We start from the raw sequence: 17006 nt of genomic DNA, 5'->3' as shown, positions 1-17006 counted from the left end.
AATCATCAGAATCGCTGTCTTGACTTTCTGCTAATAAAAACTGTTGTGAAGCATTTTGCATTTGAACTCTTTGCTGCTTTTGCTGTTTTTGCGGTTTTATTACCTGTTCACTTCCCTGAAATCCCACGTTTGGATTATATTTTTGAACTCCCCCACAATTCGGAAAAGGTGGTTGTGGCAATTGATCCTGACGATTATTCACCTGTTGCTGTTGCTGTTGCTGCAACTGTCGCTGAATGTTTAATTCGTTTAACCCCTGTTGCATCTGTAGCTGTCGCTGCAGGTCAACACCATTCTGCATCTGTGGATTCAATAAGGGATTCTTTAAGTTTTTAGGAGGATGAGGACACTCGTCTCTCCAATGTCCAATTTCGCCACAATTAAAACAAGGTAATCTTTGTTTCAACTCCTCAATCTTTGGGCTAAATTTCTTTGGGAAATTATTACTTTTAAACTTTCCTTGTATCTGGTTTGTATTTCCAGTTTGAACAAAATTAGTGTTCTTATTACCCATGCTGGCAATCTGTTGCTCAGCCACCTTTACCTGTGCCCACATGGCTTTCTCCTTGAGCTTCTTCTGTTTTACTTCTATTTCATCACTGCAATACTTTGCCTTTCTTAGAATATCATCTACAGAAAGTGATTGCCATCCTACAATGCTATTTCTGATCATTTCTCCAATTTCAGGTTTTAGTCCATAAACAAATCTATAGACAAAATGACTCATATCCTTTTCATCTAGTTTTTCATAACCACTGTATTGTTTAAAGATTAACAGTAGTCTTTCATAAAAAGAATGAACTGATTCTTTTATTTCCTGTTCTGTCCTTTCTATTTTAACCCAATCGACTTCTTTGGGTGGAATTTTGTTTTTCATCCAAACAATCACCTTTTCATAAAAATCCATTACAAGTGGATTTGGAGCACCTGTTTCTTTGATTCGCTCTGGTTCTGTTTTTGGCCAACTAATCGATATTTTGCATTCTGTCCAAAGATCTGATGGAACGACAATGTCAAAAAATCCATCTAAATCAATCCACAGAACTTTTGACACTTTGATAAATCTATCTACTTGTCTGTACCACTCCACTGGTTTTTCCCTCAATTTTGGAAAATCATTCGTAAACAACAGAATGTCCTGTCTCGACCAAGGGACATGAACATATCCTCCACCTGCAATTTCTCTCATTGGAAATTGTTTTGACAATTTTTCCAATCTTTCATCTTCCTTCTTTTTCGTCCATTTTACTCTCCACTTATTCAGTTCTCCTAGCTTTTTGATATAAACAATCAAATCTTTTATATGTACTATTCTTCCCATTGAGTTCAAACTCTCAATGTCACTTTCTGAAAAGTCTAATCTGTAATGTTTCGCAAAATTCTTTTGTTTGCTCACATCGATTTCAAGTTCAGCTGCTAGATCTTCTAGTTGATCATATTTATTTTTTGTTTTCCACTGAATGCTTTTGCAAATGAACAGTAGTTCATCATCTCGATAGTAATTTAAACTATCTGGACCAATTGTTCCGATTATTAATTCTTCGATATTCGCTTTTAATTTGGCCACATCAAGTTTTGGTGTGGTTACCCTGACTTCAGGACTCCCTATATCTGATATAGCACCCATTGGTGTTTTTGGAGATAAATCCTCATTAAAGGTTAAATCAGGCATTCTCGATTTAGAAGAGTTTATTTCAGATAAGTCTGAATAAAATTTTTCAGCAACCTTTTGAATTTCTGCATTTAAAGGAATAGTTAATCCTGTCTTGTTTGTTTCTTTTTGGTCAAATACAGGCTGAACAGGACCAATCGTTACTGGAACTGTCACAGCTTCCATGCCTTTTGTCATTCTTTTTATTAATTCTTCTTTAGATCTTAAATATTCATTATAATCGACATCTTCAACATTTCTTGCCTCTCTTGTATAATCTTTTGGAGCTTCTCTTGCCCTTGGAGCCATTGTAAAATGTCTACCTTCATTTCGAGCATTATCAAATTCTGGTCTTCTAGGAGTTTCAATGATTTCACAATTATTTGGATAAAGTTTAGGAGCTTCATTAATTGGAGGTGCCCTCGGTGAAGTTTCAGTAGAAACCACCGGAGTAGACCATGATCTAGGAGGTCTCAAAGGTTGATTCTTTCTAGCTGTAGTATATATTTCTTCCATAACTGCATCCTCAGATTCACTTTCCATAGATTTCCCTGTAGGAGTACCCATTACCATTTCTTGTATTAAATACAATCCTTCACTCATGTTTCCCTGTCTCCACATTCGCAATCTGTCTTCATGAGTTTCTCTTCTCCAAGGTGGAGTTTTAGTAGGTCTTTTAATTCCACTAGCTTCTCTTTGTAACTGATACATCTCGTCTTCCCACTCAACTAAAGCTTCAAATTGAGTTGGTCTCGGTTTTGGAATAAGAGCATTCATTTTCTCTCGTAAATTTCTCAAAACTTTTACGTTAAATGAACCATCATCAGGCCAAGTTAAAACCCCATCGTTCTTAGTATAGCGTTTCCAGCTATCAAACCATAAGACGGTATGATATCCATATTCACCTTCCATGTACGCTGCAGGTGTTTTATACTTATGAAGTAGTTTACCACCTCGCGTTTCGATTTTCTTGTCAGGTGAGAATACGTTTTTAAGTTTCTGAAATAATGTTGGCTTTTTCTCAACATGTTTAAAATGATAACTCATTTTTATGAGTTAAATCTAATTCACAAAATCGTTTCGTAAAATATTTCCGGGATGCTCCGCAAAACAACCAATCCGTGCGCGAAACACACCGACAAGCCAATGACAGTTGAGCTACGTCACTTTTCTGCTCAACCAATAAAATTGGAGTTTTCCTAAAGAACCAATTAGCTTACAGATCGTCAGAGACTCAAGAACCAATCAGAGTATAGTTTGTGACGTAGGTCACCCAATCCCAGCGCGGCTCTGTGACGTACACAGCAGCTGCGGTTTCTCGTTTCTCACTCCTGGCGCTTACCCCTCCTTCACAAAACCTTTTCACAGCGCCATTTTAAGAACACTTTTCAGTGTAAATTAATTCTTAACAATGACGATAAGGACATCATCTGTTCGTTTCACTATTTAGGATAGTTTACATACGTTCAAGTATCCACACTTCGGAATAGACGGCGCTATTCACACTAAGGATAATTTTCAATCGTTAGTAGAGTAACTCTTACCCAACCCTTCTAACACGTATAATTATGTACTCGCTTTCCTCTGAACGCACCGCGAAGTGACAGTTCTAAGAGTTCCACTTGAACATAAAATACAAATCAAACTCGTACTTTCACACTGAAAATTCCCTAATTTCGAACACACATGAAATCCGTACAGGACTCTCACCTGTTTATAGAGATCATGCACCGTTAGCAAAATAACGACGTTATCCGTACAGGGCTCTCACCTGTTTATAGATATGAAACATGTACCCGTACAGGACTCTAACCTGTTTATAGATAATCATGCACCGACGCTACTTTACCCTTCACTCAAGCTCGGATATAACTAATACTTTTATCACAGTGAGTTTTATGGAAGGCGCTTTGTCCCTATTCTCATGCTGCTTTAATTTCTTAGAAAACCCTCACTATTCAAGATTCACACCTAGCCCTAAAACTGTGCTGCTCGGCGACAACACTATGGTACACGGCGATACCTCTTGTGATACTCGGCGATATCACTACAAACAGAACAGATGGCTTGCGTGACTAATTTCTCGCCACACAATCTATACCGGTATAGCTTAACAGATAGCACGAAAAACGAACTCAACATGTGTTAAAACATCGATCCTATTTCCATACCATAACACTTTAGTAACCCTTAGCAACCAACATATTACCTTGGTTACCCTTAGCAACCATCAATTTCTGCTACCAGAGAATTGATCCAGCGGCCTATAGAAAATATATCATAAACAACGCTACCCAACTTCATAACCTATAAACAAAATTCTATACTAAACTATGGACCCATTTATAAACCTGACATTTTTTGGGCCTACTGAATCAGGTGGTCGGATTAAATCTATATACACCTAATTTACAAACTATATACAATATTAAACATTAGCGGAAAGAATATTGTCATTATAACAAATCCTAGCTATTTAAATGACCACCATTGGCGACATGATCTAGCTAATAGTAACCTACACTTCTGAATAATCAAGACCAGCTTGTTTGTCAAAAGTAAGATTTTATTTACTAAATTATGGTATTTAAATTGATAATTTTATAAAAGTAATTTATTAGCATTGAAGCAAGCATGATTGTAAAGAAACGTGAGAAAAATACAATTTAAGCAAGTGAATCAAAGTTAAAGTAAGTATTTAAAAGTTTAGCATTTCTAAAACCTAAGTCCCTAGCTAAGCTAAATAGATAGAAATTAAAGTAAAGTTCTTTGAGGATTCTTACGTGCTCCACGCAATGTCCGACAGCACTTCACCCTCATCGGAAAGTCAGAAAGCAGCAGCCAGCCCATCCCTAGGGGCATGACTTTTTATACCTTTCTACACTAACTAAACTACGCAAAGGAAAGTTTTCAGAAATCTTCGACGTCCCATTGGCTGAGAGTGACAAGTGACATGTCACCCATTTTTCAAATCTTCCATTAGGTCACTTTTCTTAAGGACCATTGTCCTTTCCGAATGCAACCAGGAGCTTCCTAGGTTTGCAACAAATGTACAATAATGTTCTCACTGCTTCCAATTGACTTCCGCGGATGCCAAGTTAAGGGCTGACAAAATGTTCTTTTTCGACCTTGGCCACGTCCGACAGAATGATGATAGCACGTCAGTTTTTGCTTTGTGAATGCAGCTTTTGACGAACACTTTATTTCAGAATGGGCGTCTCGTGACTTTTGCAGAAGTAAATTTCAGCTTTTAACAACTTGAGCAAACTAGGCCCAAAAGCAGGCAACTTATGCTTTCTAGTATAAAACAAACACAAGAAAAGTATTAATGTAAGAAATAATGTAGATTCTGTATCCACCCCAGGATTTACTAATTAATTAACCCACCCGATTAATCAAATGTTACCTAGCAAATGCAAACAAATAAAGCAGCGTTTATATCTACCAGTCTTCATTAATCCATGAGACTTATGTGCACCTAGAATAGTAGAAATGACATCACACAGACAAGGAAAAGCAAAACAAGCACATGCTTCTTTTAAGTTTGCAGCAGTTAGTAGTGACAAAAACGAAAACAATAAATTATTTTATTATTTTGCACGAACAAAAAGATGCAACAATTATGCACGTTTATGAGCACACATGTTAGTCCCCCCATGTGTAAAGTTTAATCTAAGTTGTATTAGCACGACATATCACAAATCATTAATATTATTATTCATGTTATGGAAATGTGACTTCACGAGTTTAAACAAAATTTTGTTTTCTATCTCGCTCCATCAGTTGCAGGCCCTGAAAGATGGACTGGTGATGTTGGAATATGTGAGGACACGATAGAGAGTGTGAAGTCCATCCAAGCTGAGGCCTCAGAGAAAGAGTTGAGCACGTGGAGAGAGAGTACAGGTAGAATGGATGCAAATGGTTGTTGGATTGAATTGACAGAGCATCAGAGATGGTTGTTACCTGATGCATATGTGCTTGCAGTGGTTACAATGGCTCATGGAATGGCTCATATCAGCGTGAAAGGGACTTGCGAGTTGTTGGCCCCAGTGTGGAAGAATTCAGGGATTCCCAAATGTGCAGAGAATGTTGTCAAGAATTGCATGGTATGTCTGAAGCACAATCCTGGTAGGGGAACCCCAACTCCAGCTGGTCATTTTGCACCTCCTACGTATCCGTTAGAGGTTTTGCAGCTAGATTTCATACACATGGAGAGGTGCAACAACTTAAAATATGTGCTCGTTGTTGTTTGTGCTTTCTCAAGATGGTTAGAAGCATATCCCCTGAAAGACAATACTGCCTTGTCCACAGCAAAAGCCCTTGTAAAAGAGTACTTCCCCAGGTTTGGAATGCCTAGAATGATCTGGAGTGATAACGGGAGTGAATTTGTGGGACGAGTGATGAAGAATGTATGCGAAGGGCTAGGCATTAGGCAAAAGTTCCACGCTGCAAATCACCCCCAATCAGCTGGATTAGTAGAATGTTACAATGGCACGCTTAAACTTAATTGGCCAAAATCCAAGCGAGCACAGGTCTTAAATGGCCCGACGCTCTACCCTTAGCACTCCTATCCACCAGAATGACTGTGCATTCGCGAGTGAAACTCAGCCCTTATGAGATTGTCTTTGGCCGTCCAGCCAACATATGGGGAGTGCCTAGACCCACTAAGTTCAGCGAGCTAGAACACCCTATTTTGCTTGATTACCTGTATGAATTGACGGCTAAATTGCGTGTTTTGCATCAACAGGTACATGACTCCCTGCCTCCGGCCTCTGATACTCCAGGACACCCCATAAACCCTGGATCCTGGGTGTTGATAAAGAATTTCCAAAGGACTAAAAACGACCAGCCCAGGTGGACGGGACCATACCTCGTTCTTCTCTCTACCAGATCGGCAGTTCGAGTGGAAGGGAAGAAGGCCTGGATCCACGGGGTCCACTGTAAAAGGGTACCCTTACCTCTGCCCTATGACCAGTGGGTCCAGGAGGGTGTCGCTGACCTAGAACCTGATGCCGTGCCAAATGCCGTCCCTTTTAATGATTTGCATGTAAAAGGAACTGACTCTAAACAAGAAAACGAAAACATTTTGCACAAGGCTGTGCCACCATCCAAGCGAGTGAACATTACAGAGCCTGACCTTTTGTTCCCGGATCAGACAATACCTGGGAAGCGACTGTATAATTTGAGACCGAGACAAACAAACTAAAAAAAATAATTTCTTTTGCAATCCGAGACTAAGATCCATGGACAAATAAAAAGATATTTCTTTTCCCCCCCCTAGTACTATTTTTGAAAGTGCAGTTCTCCCCATCTAAGAAACTTGCTTATTTTTGTTTTTCGAACCGCCATCCGGGTTCCGCTGCTAGGGCCGCGGTTGATTAAAAGTCTTTGGGGTGCAGCTAACGACGTTAGGTCGGTAGTTCTGGTTGGTCCAAGGGAGTTGCCCTAGACTGACGGAAGCACCCCTTAGCAGAGGCAACCTACCACCGCGGGCAGCACTTTAGAGAGGATGGAGTTTCCCGATGTGGAGAGACCTGCCAAACAAATGAACTTTAAGCACAGACTGTGTAACACGATGACAAAGAAAAGTTTTATAACATTGTGTATTTTTATGCTATTCAGCGTAATGATCTTTTTGATAAGTTATGTTTTATTCTCTTTTCGTGTAACATTTGCACCCACTGCATCACCCATACCTCCTCCTACTGTTTCCTCTCATTCTTTCCACCCTCTGCCTGACCATGAATCCAATAGGAGATTGGAGTTCGTTAATAACTCCTTTGTTCAGTTATTACACCAACACCAACTTGTAATGAACACGACTAACTGTTGGGTGTGCGGTCTTATGCCTCACACAACGGATAAAGGTATCCCTTATCTGGTCCTGCCATTTAGTCACAATGGTTCTGTATGGGCATATAGGACAATGTTCATATATGCACACGAAATCTACCCCCTACGTTCTGTAACTGACAATCCTAGGAAAAGTGCTCTAGTCAAGGGTATAGTCGACATGATTAAGGAAGGTATTTCTTATGAGACTATCCCTAGAGATGAGACACTAGTCTACATGGGATGGAACACGACCGGATATGGAGCTACTCTGAGCGAGAAACAGCAAGCTAAGAGATCGTCCTCGATTTGGATTGTACCCCATCAGGGTCATCTGTGTCTGCAAGGTAATGGCACGAATCCCAGGGCTCAGTTAGGGAAGAGTGTCTGTACTGAAACGTATGTGTTTGGATCTCAGACTTCACCTGCGTTTTTAGCAGCTAAGGGTACCTATTTCATCTGCCATGATAGAGCCTATACATGGTTGCCCCCTGACTTTTCGGGCTCCTGTTTTGTTTCCTTCCTGTTGCCTCCCACCTACACAGCAGCGGCAGACTACCACAGGACAAGGATAGTTAGAGGTGTCTTGAGTGAAGAGGACACTGCAGGTCAAGAATTTGGTGACTTTGCAATGGGTTTTCTGCCGTTCTGGGGATCCATGGCTAACAGCAGGAACATAAGGCAATTGACAAGGGTAGTTGAGTCCACCGTGATTGAAACTGCTGGTGCCCTTAGTAACTTGACTGCTGAGCTCCAGTCGGATCGACTGATGACCCTTCAGAACAGGGTCGCTTTAGATGTCATACTTGCAGACCGAGGTGGGGTATGCAGATTGATCCAATCTAGTTGCTGTATTTTCATCCCTGATAACGCTCCAACAGTGTACCAGGCCATCTCCAAACTGCATAAGATTTCCGAATCTAGCCTGAATATCCTGGACTCTCCTTCTGGGAGGATAGTCCTAAAACTGCACAGTGTCCAGAACAGCTCAGATGAAAGGGGGTGTCTGAGAGGAAGTCAGGTCTGACTGTGGGCACTTTGATAGTTAACTTTAGAGAGTGCAGGAGACCTGCTATAGTTTGGAGGGGGAGTTGACAGCCTGGGGTGAGCCTGCTTTCAACAGGCAGTGGTTGAGATAGGGGAAGGCTGGCAACCCTGATCTCTGCAGATAAGCTGAAACCACCACCATCACCTTGGTGAAAACCGGAAGTGAGCTGGTAAGGCGAAAAGCTAGCATAGTGAACTGAAAGTGTTCTTGGCCCACCGCGAACCACATGTAGCGCCTGTGTGCAGGTAGGATGAGAAAGTCGAAGTATGCGTCCCGCAAGTCCAATGCTACTATTCAGTCTCCCGGGTCCAGGGCAGGCAGGACTTGAGCGAGCATGAGTATTTTGAACTCCTCCTTTTGAGAAACAAATTGAGAGAGTGCAGGTCTATTAATGGACAAAGGCCTCTGTCCTTCTTTGGTACCAGAAAGTAGTGAGAATAACAACCATGACCTACTTCTGGCGTTTGTATCCTCTCTATGGCTTTGTTGGCCAAGAGAGCCCTCTTGGAGCAAGAAGAAATGGTCCTCAGTCAGACTGTCGCAAGTGGGTGGCATGGGTGGAGGGTTAGTCAGGAAGGGGGGGGGGGGAGTAGCCCATTTGGGCAATCTGAAGAACTCAGTGGTCTGATATTATAGACCTCCAGCGGGGCAGACAATGGCATATCCCGCCTCTCACTGGGTGCCCATATTGTTAAAAGAGCAAGCTAAAGGGGTTGGAAGGCTGCAGCTGCGAGGGTAGTGATGGACTGGTCCAACCTCTGGCTGCCCACCCCATGGTGTCTGTGGGTACTGCTGCCTCAGAGGCTGGGAAGCTTGCATACCGGACTGGCTTGGCTATTAATGATGCAGCTAAAAGCCCCTTCTGTGGCCACAAAAGGAGCGACAGATGTACTGGGGGTTGCAATGGCTATAGAAAGGCTTAAGGCCCTGGCTGTAGCTCTGCTGCCCTTGAAGCACTCCAGCGTTGAGGCTGGAGTGCTTCAAGGATAGCAGAGATGGAAGCCATCAATGGGCATGCAATGCTTGCAGTGCTTGGACATCCCTGGAAAAGCCAGATGTTCTCAGCTAGGCTTGGCGCCATAAGGCCACCAATAAAGAAACCGATCTACCCAGTGAGTCGGATGGGTCTAACCCACATAAAATTTTGGACTTCGCTGCATCTCTCCCATCAAACATAGCTTGGAAGATTATGGCCTGGGCCTCCTTGCAGGACCATGGGCAGCACCTGCACAAATGAATCTCAAAGGGCATGGGAGTAATGGCCCAAAATACATGCAGTGTTCACGGATGACAGTGCCAGGCTGGTGGTAGAAAACATTTTCTTTCCTAAGGTGTCCAGCCTCTCTGATTCTGTATCCAGTGGAGAAGTGTGGCTCAATGGTTAGAGCAGCAGACCCTGATGCAGAGGTCTAGCCTGGGACCAGGGTTCAATTCCCCTTGGGCTCAAAATTCCACGGACCTGATAATTCTCGCCTCGGTGCCTATTCCAATCATGGCGTCCCACTCTGCAAATCTGGGCAATAGCTTGCTTAATCTCCACAACGGCCCCCACAACGCTAAGGATGCCTGGCCTCCACCTTGGGGGTGCCCAGGAGTAGACACCTCACAGGGAAAGCCAGGATGGGTTCCACAGCGGCATTCGTACAAGCGCCTTGAGACCCTTGCGGGTGAGTAGTGCGCTATACAAGTATCAATTTACAATGGAGTTGTAGAGAATGCACCAGGAATTACATGGGAGGTGGAGGTTTGGGCCACCGGGGTAGGCTGTTGGGGTCCTCAGTGGGGACGTGCAATTTTCCTGTTCACCGGAGCCCTTGTGAAGGGTTTGGACTAGTCCACTGCAGGACATCAGTGAGAACTTTATTAATTGGAGAAACACTTCTGAGGGGGTTAATTCTGGCTGAAGCATCTCCGTCAAGATGTTAGTCTTTACTGCCACGGAGGGTAGGCTAAAGTCCAGGACTTTGCCTGCCCTTCTCACATCTATAGCAAATGAAGCCCCCTTCTCCATAGCCACAGTAGGGGGAGAGAGCACACCAGTGTCTGGAGAGGTGTCCAGTCCTACCAATCCTCTCTAAGTCCCAGCCCACAAGAATATAGTTCACACTCTGGCCTGAAAGGCATGACTCCAGTCGGCGCCGGAGTTGGAGGATGCACCTCTGGCTCCATGTCGGAGTCGGGAATGATAATGCAGGCAGCACCCCGGGAGAGTACCAGTATCAGTACCAGCACCTGGGAAGGTTGTGGTCCTGGATCCATCCGTGGATTCAAGTAGCCGGCAGAAAACCTTTGACAGCCCCTCTGAAATGTGTGTTGCCCAAAAGCACGCCAGCAGCAACGGTCCACCCAAATTGGAGGTGCATAGCCTCATAGAATTCATGGAAATGGGCTGGGGCACTCAGGCTCCTGGACACTCTAAAGACCCAGAGAGAGCCCAGGCGCAGGCTCAACTGTGGAGCCAGGCCTCGAATGACAACACTCTCTCATCTCATCGGATCACTTAAATGCAAGTCCTCTTCAACTTATCACTCTTGTCATGTGGGATTTACCTAAAGATGACTTGGAGTACGAGAAGGATCTTTGGCTCTTTGACTGATTCTGGGATCTTCCTCTTGACCAGGATGGAGGCAATCACAATGTCGCACGTCAGGCAGAAGGGAGCTTAAAGGAGCACTCCCTCAAGGCCTTGGGGTGCATGGTGTGGCAGTGGGAGTAAGTTGCCTCGTGGTCGTGCTCAAGGCAGAGGCAAACAAGATGAGCATCCGTCACCGACATCTGTCAATGACAGGCACCACTGGGTTTGAAGCCAGCCTTCCTAGTTGGCATCCTGCCATACCAAGAAAAAATTATCAAAAAACGTTGACAAAAAGTTGAAAAAAGACCAGTCAAAAATTGACTGGGGGTAGCTCTCTTCGGACCTGTACTGAGTGGTGCAGAAAGAAAATAACTGATCTCAGCACGCTGGGGTGGTGACTATATAGGCACTGCACACGTTACTTCCGGTACAGATGATGCCACGTGGAGCAGAGCGATGTCACCTACTGGTATGCCAGGGTACTGCTCACGAAATTTCCGGATCCATTTTGATGCATGGGGATAATTCTAAGGTAAGGAATCTGCCACTGGAAGTCTCAATCAGATATACATTGAGCAGATGTTCTCTAGCCTGGAATTAACATGGCAGAAAACACTGCACGACAGGGATCTGCTAGACCTACTGACCTCAGCAGTGAAAATGGTCCTGTCCAACTGGAAAGATACAGCTAAGACGACATACAAAGGCTGGCTCAATTGGGTGACGTACCTCAGGGGCGCAGATAGCACCGCACTGCAAAACTCACCCTGGAGACCAGCTACGAGGGGGATGTGGGCCTCGCTGGAAGAGTACCTGGACCCCCATGAGCTCACTTGAGAGTGGCGGCTGCCCACAAAGAAAAAACACCACGAAAAAACGCCACAAGCCCAGATTAGGGCCATGACTAAAGTACTCTTCTTGTATACTATCTCCACCCTTTCTTTTCTCTTTCCTTCTCTTTCAGCTGCCCTTAATCTCTTAGCAAGACATTGTAAAGGGGGGCAGCCGAACATGTATACCATTTACCTGTTACCATGGCAAAAACAGCCAAGTTGGGCTGATACCCTGTAACGGTAAAGCGATCTTACCGGTCTGTAAAAATGTTATAAAACAATCTGAAATCGAAAAATAAAGATGCAGACCCCTTATGCAAAGGTGCAGGTCAGAGAACCGGAGCATTATAAGGCCATTGGTTTCAAGCTCCTGAAGGGTGCAGCAAGAGGCTAACATAAACAGGGTCACCTCTACCTTGTATAGTTTCAACCACTTGCTGTTCCTTTGACCCCCTCAACACCAAACCAGGTTGGACTGAGGACCAAAAGCATTTTTTCAAGTTATGCAATCCCGCTGCTACATCATTTTCTGCAATTATAGATTCAACACACTTGCCACAAGAACAACTTTCGGCAACAGTTTTGAAGATTTCAAAAATATTTCTACCTCAAAAGCATCTAAAGATTCTTGAAATCTGGTGAAATACTATGACAGTAAACCTTTCTAAAGGGTAAATAGTTATTTTACAGTTGCTGATGTACCTTCTATTGCTGCATAATGTAGTCAACCCTTATGTATAATTTGGTCCTCCACTTCAGATTAATACCAGTGGGCCTGTCTGTACATCATCTGTGGTTTTGATACTAAACTGATTGTACACTGAAAAATGTTATGTTGGACGACTCTGGAACAACAGATTATTACAATGTTTTCCTTAACTGATTGTACATACCCAATATCAGGTTAGCCATCGACGCTGTGATAGAGTACTGCCTCTCCAGGAATTTAGCCATGAATATGGCTATACCAGCCACCATTGCAGATAGATTCACCTGAGCCAAAATCACCAGCAGAGAGACAGGATTCTTTAGATTTTTCAGTAAAACCTTGGGGAAGACTAAAGAAAATAAATAGAACAAACATGAGCATGTTATCTGTAAGAATATGTATTTAAAATGTATACAGGTAATCCATGGAGAATATTTTAATTTCAAAATCTTGACTTACTTTATTGCTAAAGTTGATGACCTCTCTGATGTTTTTCATGCAAAGTCAACTCTCAACACAAGTTGCACATTTGAATGAATATGATATTCTACATAGATTACTTCCATCAGTCTTCACCATTCAACATGTGGCTCAAGAAACATATTTTCCAAACATCTAAGTGGAACTAAGGTACCAAAATACAGTTACTCTATTAAATTCCATAGCCTGGTTCACAATCAGAATTTGAGGAACTTTAACATTTTAAATGGCATTAGTTTAAAATATGTGGGATTCTCCACAGTCATGAATTTTAGGTTAGGGAAATGAAAGAGTAAGTTACAAAAGGAAATGAACAAGCCTTGCAGAACGCAGTAAATATTTGCAGGAGGTTTCACACCCTAGAAGCATGCATTACACGTCTCTAATAAATGGAGTAACTGCCTCTCCAAAGTGAGAAGGGAAAGGAACAGCTCAAAACACGTGGAGATGATGGATGGAGCACTGAAACTTTTCAGACACTCAAAGATCTGCTTTGAATCCAGAATCATTCTTTAGCTCACTTTACCACCTCAGTTCAGACCCAGCTATATGCAAATCAGTCTTGACCCTGTGCCTCATGGGAACAGTCCAGCCCGAACTGCCAAGCCAGGTCTTCCCTGAACCAGAAACAAGCATCCTGGGAACAACTCCCAGTTAGGGATAGGCAAAATTCAATTTTACAAATCCATTGTAAGCAGATGCGAATCTGCAGGCTATTTGACATTCCTGCATCCACTTGCCCTGGATTGAAAACAGAGGAATGCAAGTCAAATGCCCTAGAAAACAATTTCTCGTTCAGCACACCAGGGTTGGACTGGCTTACAGGGCAAGCTGGCAGTGCCATAAGGGCTGGTCTGATTGGCCGTGTGTTGGCTGGTTTTCTGGCTGTTTGTGAGCCGATTTATCGTAGGGTGTGGGTCGGCTATTAGAGGACTTCCTTACTATTTCCACAAACATTGCCTGCTGGCACAAATGCATGCAATCTCCTTAACCTTGCCAAGTACCTACATAGCGTGTCTATACAAGATCAGAAGTGCACCGATTTGCAAATATGGTCTATTTTTTTTACCTGTCTGCTTCACTAATGAGGGAAATTTTTATTTTGGTGCCCCAGCGTATTTTCTGTACCAATCTGGCCCTGCCACACACTGGAGAGTACATGGAATGAGGTACTTGTGTGCCGCAGAGCGCTTCAGGGCCAGACAATAAAATTAATTTATTGGTAGTTACATTTAGTTATTTACAATGGTTAGTCCATAGCTAAGCTCTTCAAAGCAACTTTCCCAACCAGGAAGCTCCTGTGTGGCACCTGCCTTTTTTGGCTAGTTCAGGTAAGGCCCCTGTAACTTTTTGACCACATAAGGTATCCTTGCCAAATTTGCGTCCTTTCCTTCCAACATCATGGGGATTCTAAAGGTACCCAAGTTTTGTGGATTTCCCTGAGGGGACCCAGAAATTAGCTAAAATACAGCTAAAAGCTTTTTTGTTTTTTTTTCGAAAAATGGGGAAAGAAAGTGCTGGAAATGAAAGTGTTTTTATTCCTGCAAATGGTATCAGCAAAGGGTTTGTGGGGTTGAAATCACCATTTTACCATCTTTCAGGGACTGACAGACTTTTGTCAGAAAACCAACATTTCTTACACAGTTTTGGCATTTTACTGGGACATAGCCTATTTCTACTATTTTTTGTGCTTTCCACCTTCATCCAGTTAATGGTAGAAATTGGTATGAAACCAATAATGGATCCAGGAAAGCTATACATTTTAGAAAAGTAGATACAATTCTGAATTCAGCAAGAGATCATTTGTGTAGAACCTTCAAAGTTTCTTTATAGAAACTAACAGTTTCTGAGCAGCGTCTTGCAATGTTTTTTTTAAATTAAGTACCGGGTATATAGCAATTCATTTGGGAAAATATATACAGTGAAAAATCGGGATGAAAGACACCTATGTATTTCTGAAATTTGAAAAAAATATAGAGTTTAGAAACAGTAGCTATTGGCACATTTCCAAAATTGTGAGTACCTATACTAGCATGAGAATTATAGGACATTTTTCAAAGTGACTTCTTTTTTACACATTGTCTTTCATTTGGAAGGCAGAAATACATCGAAAGTCAATAGGTAATAACAGTTGCTCTACAGTTCTGTGTCACCCTAAGTATCCTGATAAAAATGGTACCTCACTTGTGTGGCTATGCCTAGTGCCCGTGACAGGAAACGGCTCAAAACACAACGTCGACACTTCATTTTTACAGTGCCTAGCTGTAGATTTTGAACCCTAGCTCTGCTGGCACCTAAGGAAACCTAGCAAAACTATAAATATTTTTAAACTAGACACCCAGGGGAATCCAAGATGGGGTGACTTATCTGGCTCTCACCAGGTTTTGTTACCCCGAATCCCTTGCAAACCTCAAACTTTGTAAAAAAAAAAAAATCCTCACATTTCTGTGGTTGAACGTTCTGGAATCTGCGTGGATCCACAAAATTCCACCCACCTTACATTCCCCAAAGCCTTCAGAGAAAAATGGTACCTCACTCGGGTGGGTGGGTCAAGTACCCGCGACAGGCAAGGGCCCAAAACGTATTGAAGAGACCTCAACATTACCTATCGCAAAACAACCTGGTTTTGCAAGGGGGGTCACATGGGTTTTTGGCCCGGGCTCGGTGGCCATCCTGGGAACCTACCGAAACTCACACATTTCTGAAAACTAGACAGCCGGGGGAGTCCAGCGAGGTATGGCTTGCGTGGACCCCCAATGATTTCCTACCCAGAATCCCCTGCAAACCTCAAATTTAGCTGAAAAATTCTAATTTTTCTCAAATTTCTGTGTGGGAAAGTTCTGGAATCTCCATAGATCCACAAATGTCCTACCAACCAGCATTCCCACAGGTCTCCCAATAAAAATGCTACCTCAGTCACATAGGCGGGTCAAGTAGCCGTGACAGGCAAGGGCACAAAACGGAGAAGACATCAAAATGACCTATCGCACAACAACCTGGTTTAACATGGGGGTCACCCGGATTTTTGGCCCCGGGCTCGGTGGTCACCTTGAGAAACTACCGAACCCACACATTTCTGAAAACTAGACACACGGGAGAGTCCAGCAAGGTATGGCTTGCATGGGTCCCCCAATGTTTTCCTACCCAGAATCCCTTGCAAATCTCGAATTTAGCTGAAAAAATCTAATTTTTCTCAAATTTCTGTGTGGGAAAGTCCTGGAATCTGCATGGATCCCCAAATTTCCTCCCACCCAGCATTCCCCCTGGTCTCCTGATAAAAATTGTACCTCACTCGCATGGGTGGGTCAAGTACCCATGACAGTCAAGGGTCCAAAACGTATTGAGGAGACACAAAAATTACCTATCACAAAACAACCTGGTTTTGCAAAGGGGGTCACCTGGGAAGAGAACCTGGTGAGAGCCAGACAAGATACCTCATCCTGGATCCCCCTGGGTGTCTAGTTTTAAAAAAATGTATGGGTTCGCTAGGTTTCCCTGGGTGTGGGTAGAGCTAGGGTTTCAATATCTACAGCTAGGCACTTTGGAAACAATTGTTCAGCGTTCACTGTAAAAATGTGGTGTGACCACGTTGCTTTTTGTGCCACTTCCTGTTGTGGGCACTAGGTCTACCCACACAAGTGAGGTACTTTTATTATCGGAAGACTTAGGAAAATGCGGGGTGGGGGGAATTTTGTGGATCCAAACAGATTTAAGAACTTTCCACCACAGAAATATGAGGAAAATGTTTTTTCTTTTTACGAAGTTTGAGGTTTGCAAGGGATTCTGGGCAACAGAACCTGGTGGGAGCCAGAGCCAGACAGGTCATCCCATCCTGGGTTCAACATTGGGTCAAGTTTTCAAAAATGTATAGGTTAGCT

The 17006-nt window shown here is 43.0% G+C and overlaps 1 protein-coding gene across 2 annotated transcripts in view; it reads right to left on the bottom strand.

The window, feature by feature from the left end:
- Window positions 1-17006, bottom strand: part of SLCO2B1 (solute carrier organic anion transporter family member 2B1) — a 498318-nt gene that overhangs the window by 122480 nt on the left and 358832 nt on the right. For both annotated transcript variants that reach the window (XM_078658583.1, XM_078658584.1), the window contains one exon: window positions 12833-12997. In XM_078658583.1, the coding sequence (XP_078514709.1) occupies window positions 12833-12997 (165 nt within the window). The remainder of the gene's footprint in view (window positions 1-12832; window positions 12998-17006) is intronic.

This window comes from Lissotriton helveticus, chromosome 8 (genome assembly GCF_964261635.1).
Source record: "Lissotriton helveticus chromosome 8, aLisHel1.1, whole genome shotgun sequence".
Taxonomy (NCBI): domain Eukaryota; kingdom Metazoa; phylum Chordata; class Amphibia; order Caudata; family Salamandridae; genus Lissotriton; species Lissotriton helveticus.
The sequence above is the reverse complement of the archived record's forward strand: the minus strand, read 5'-3'. Positions and strand labels throughout refer to the sequence as shown.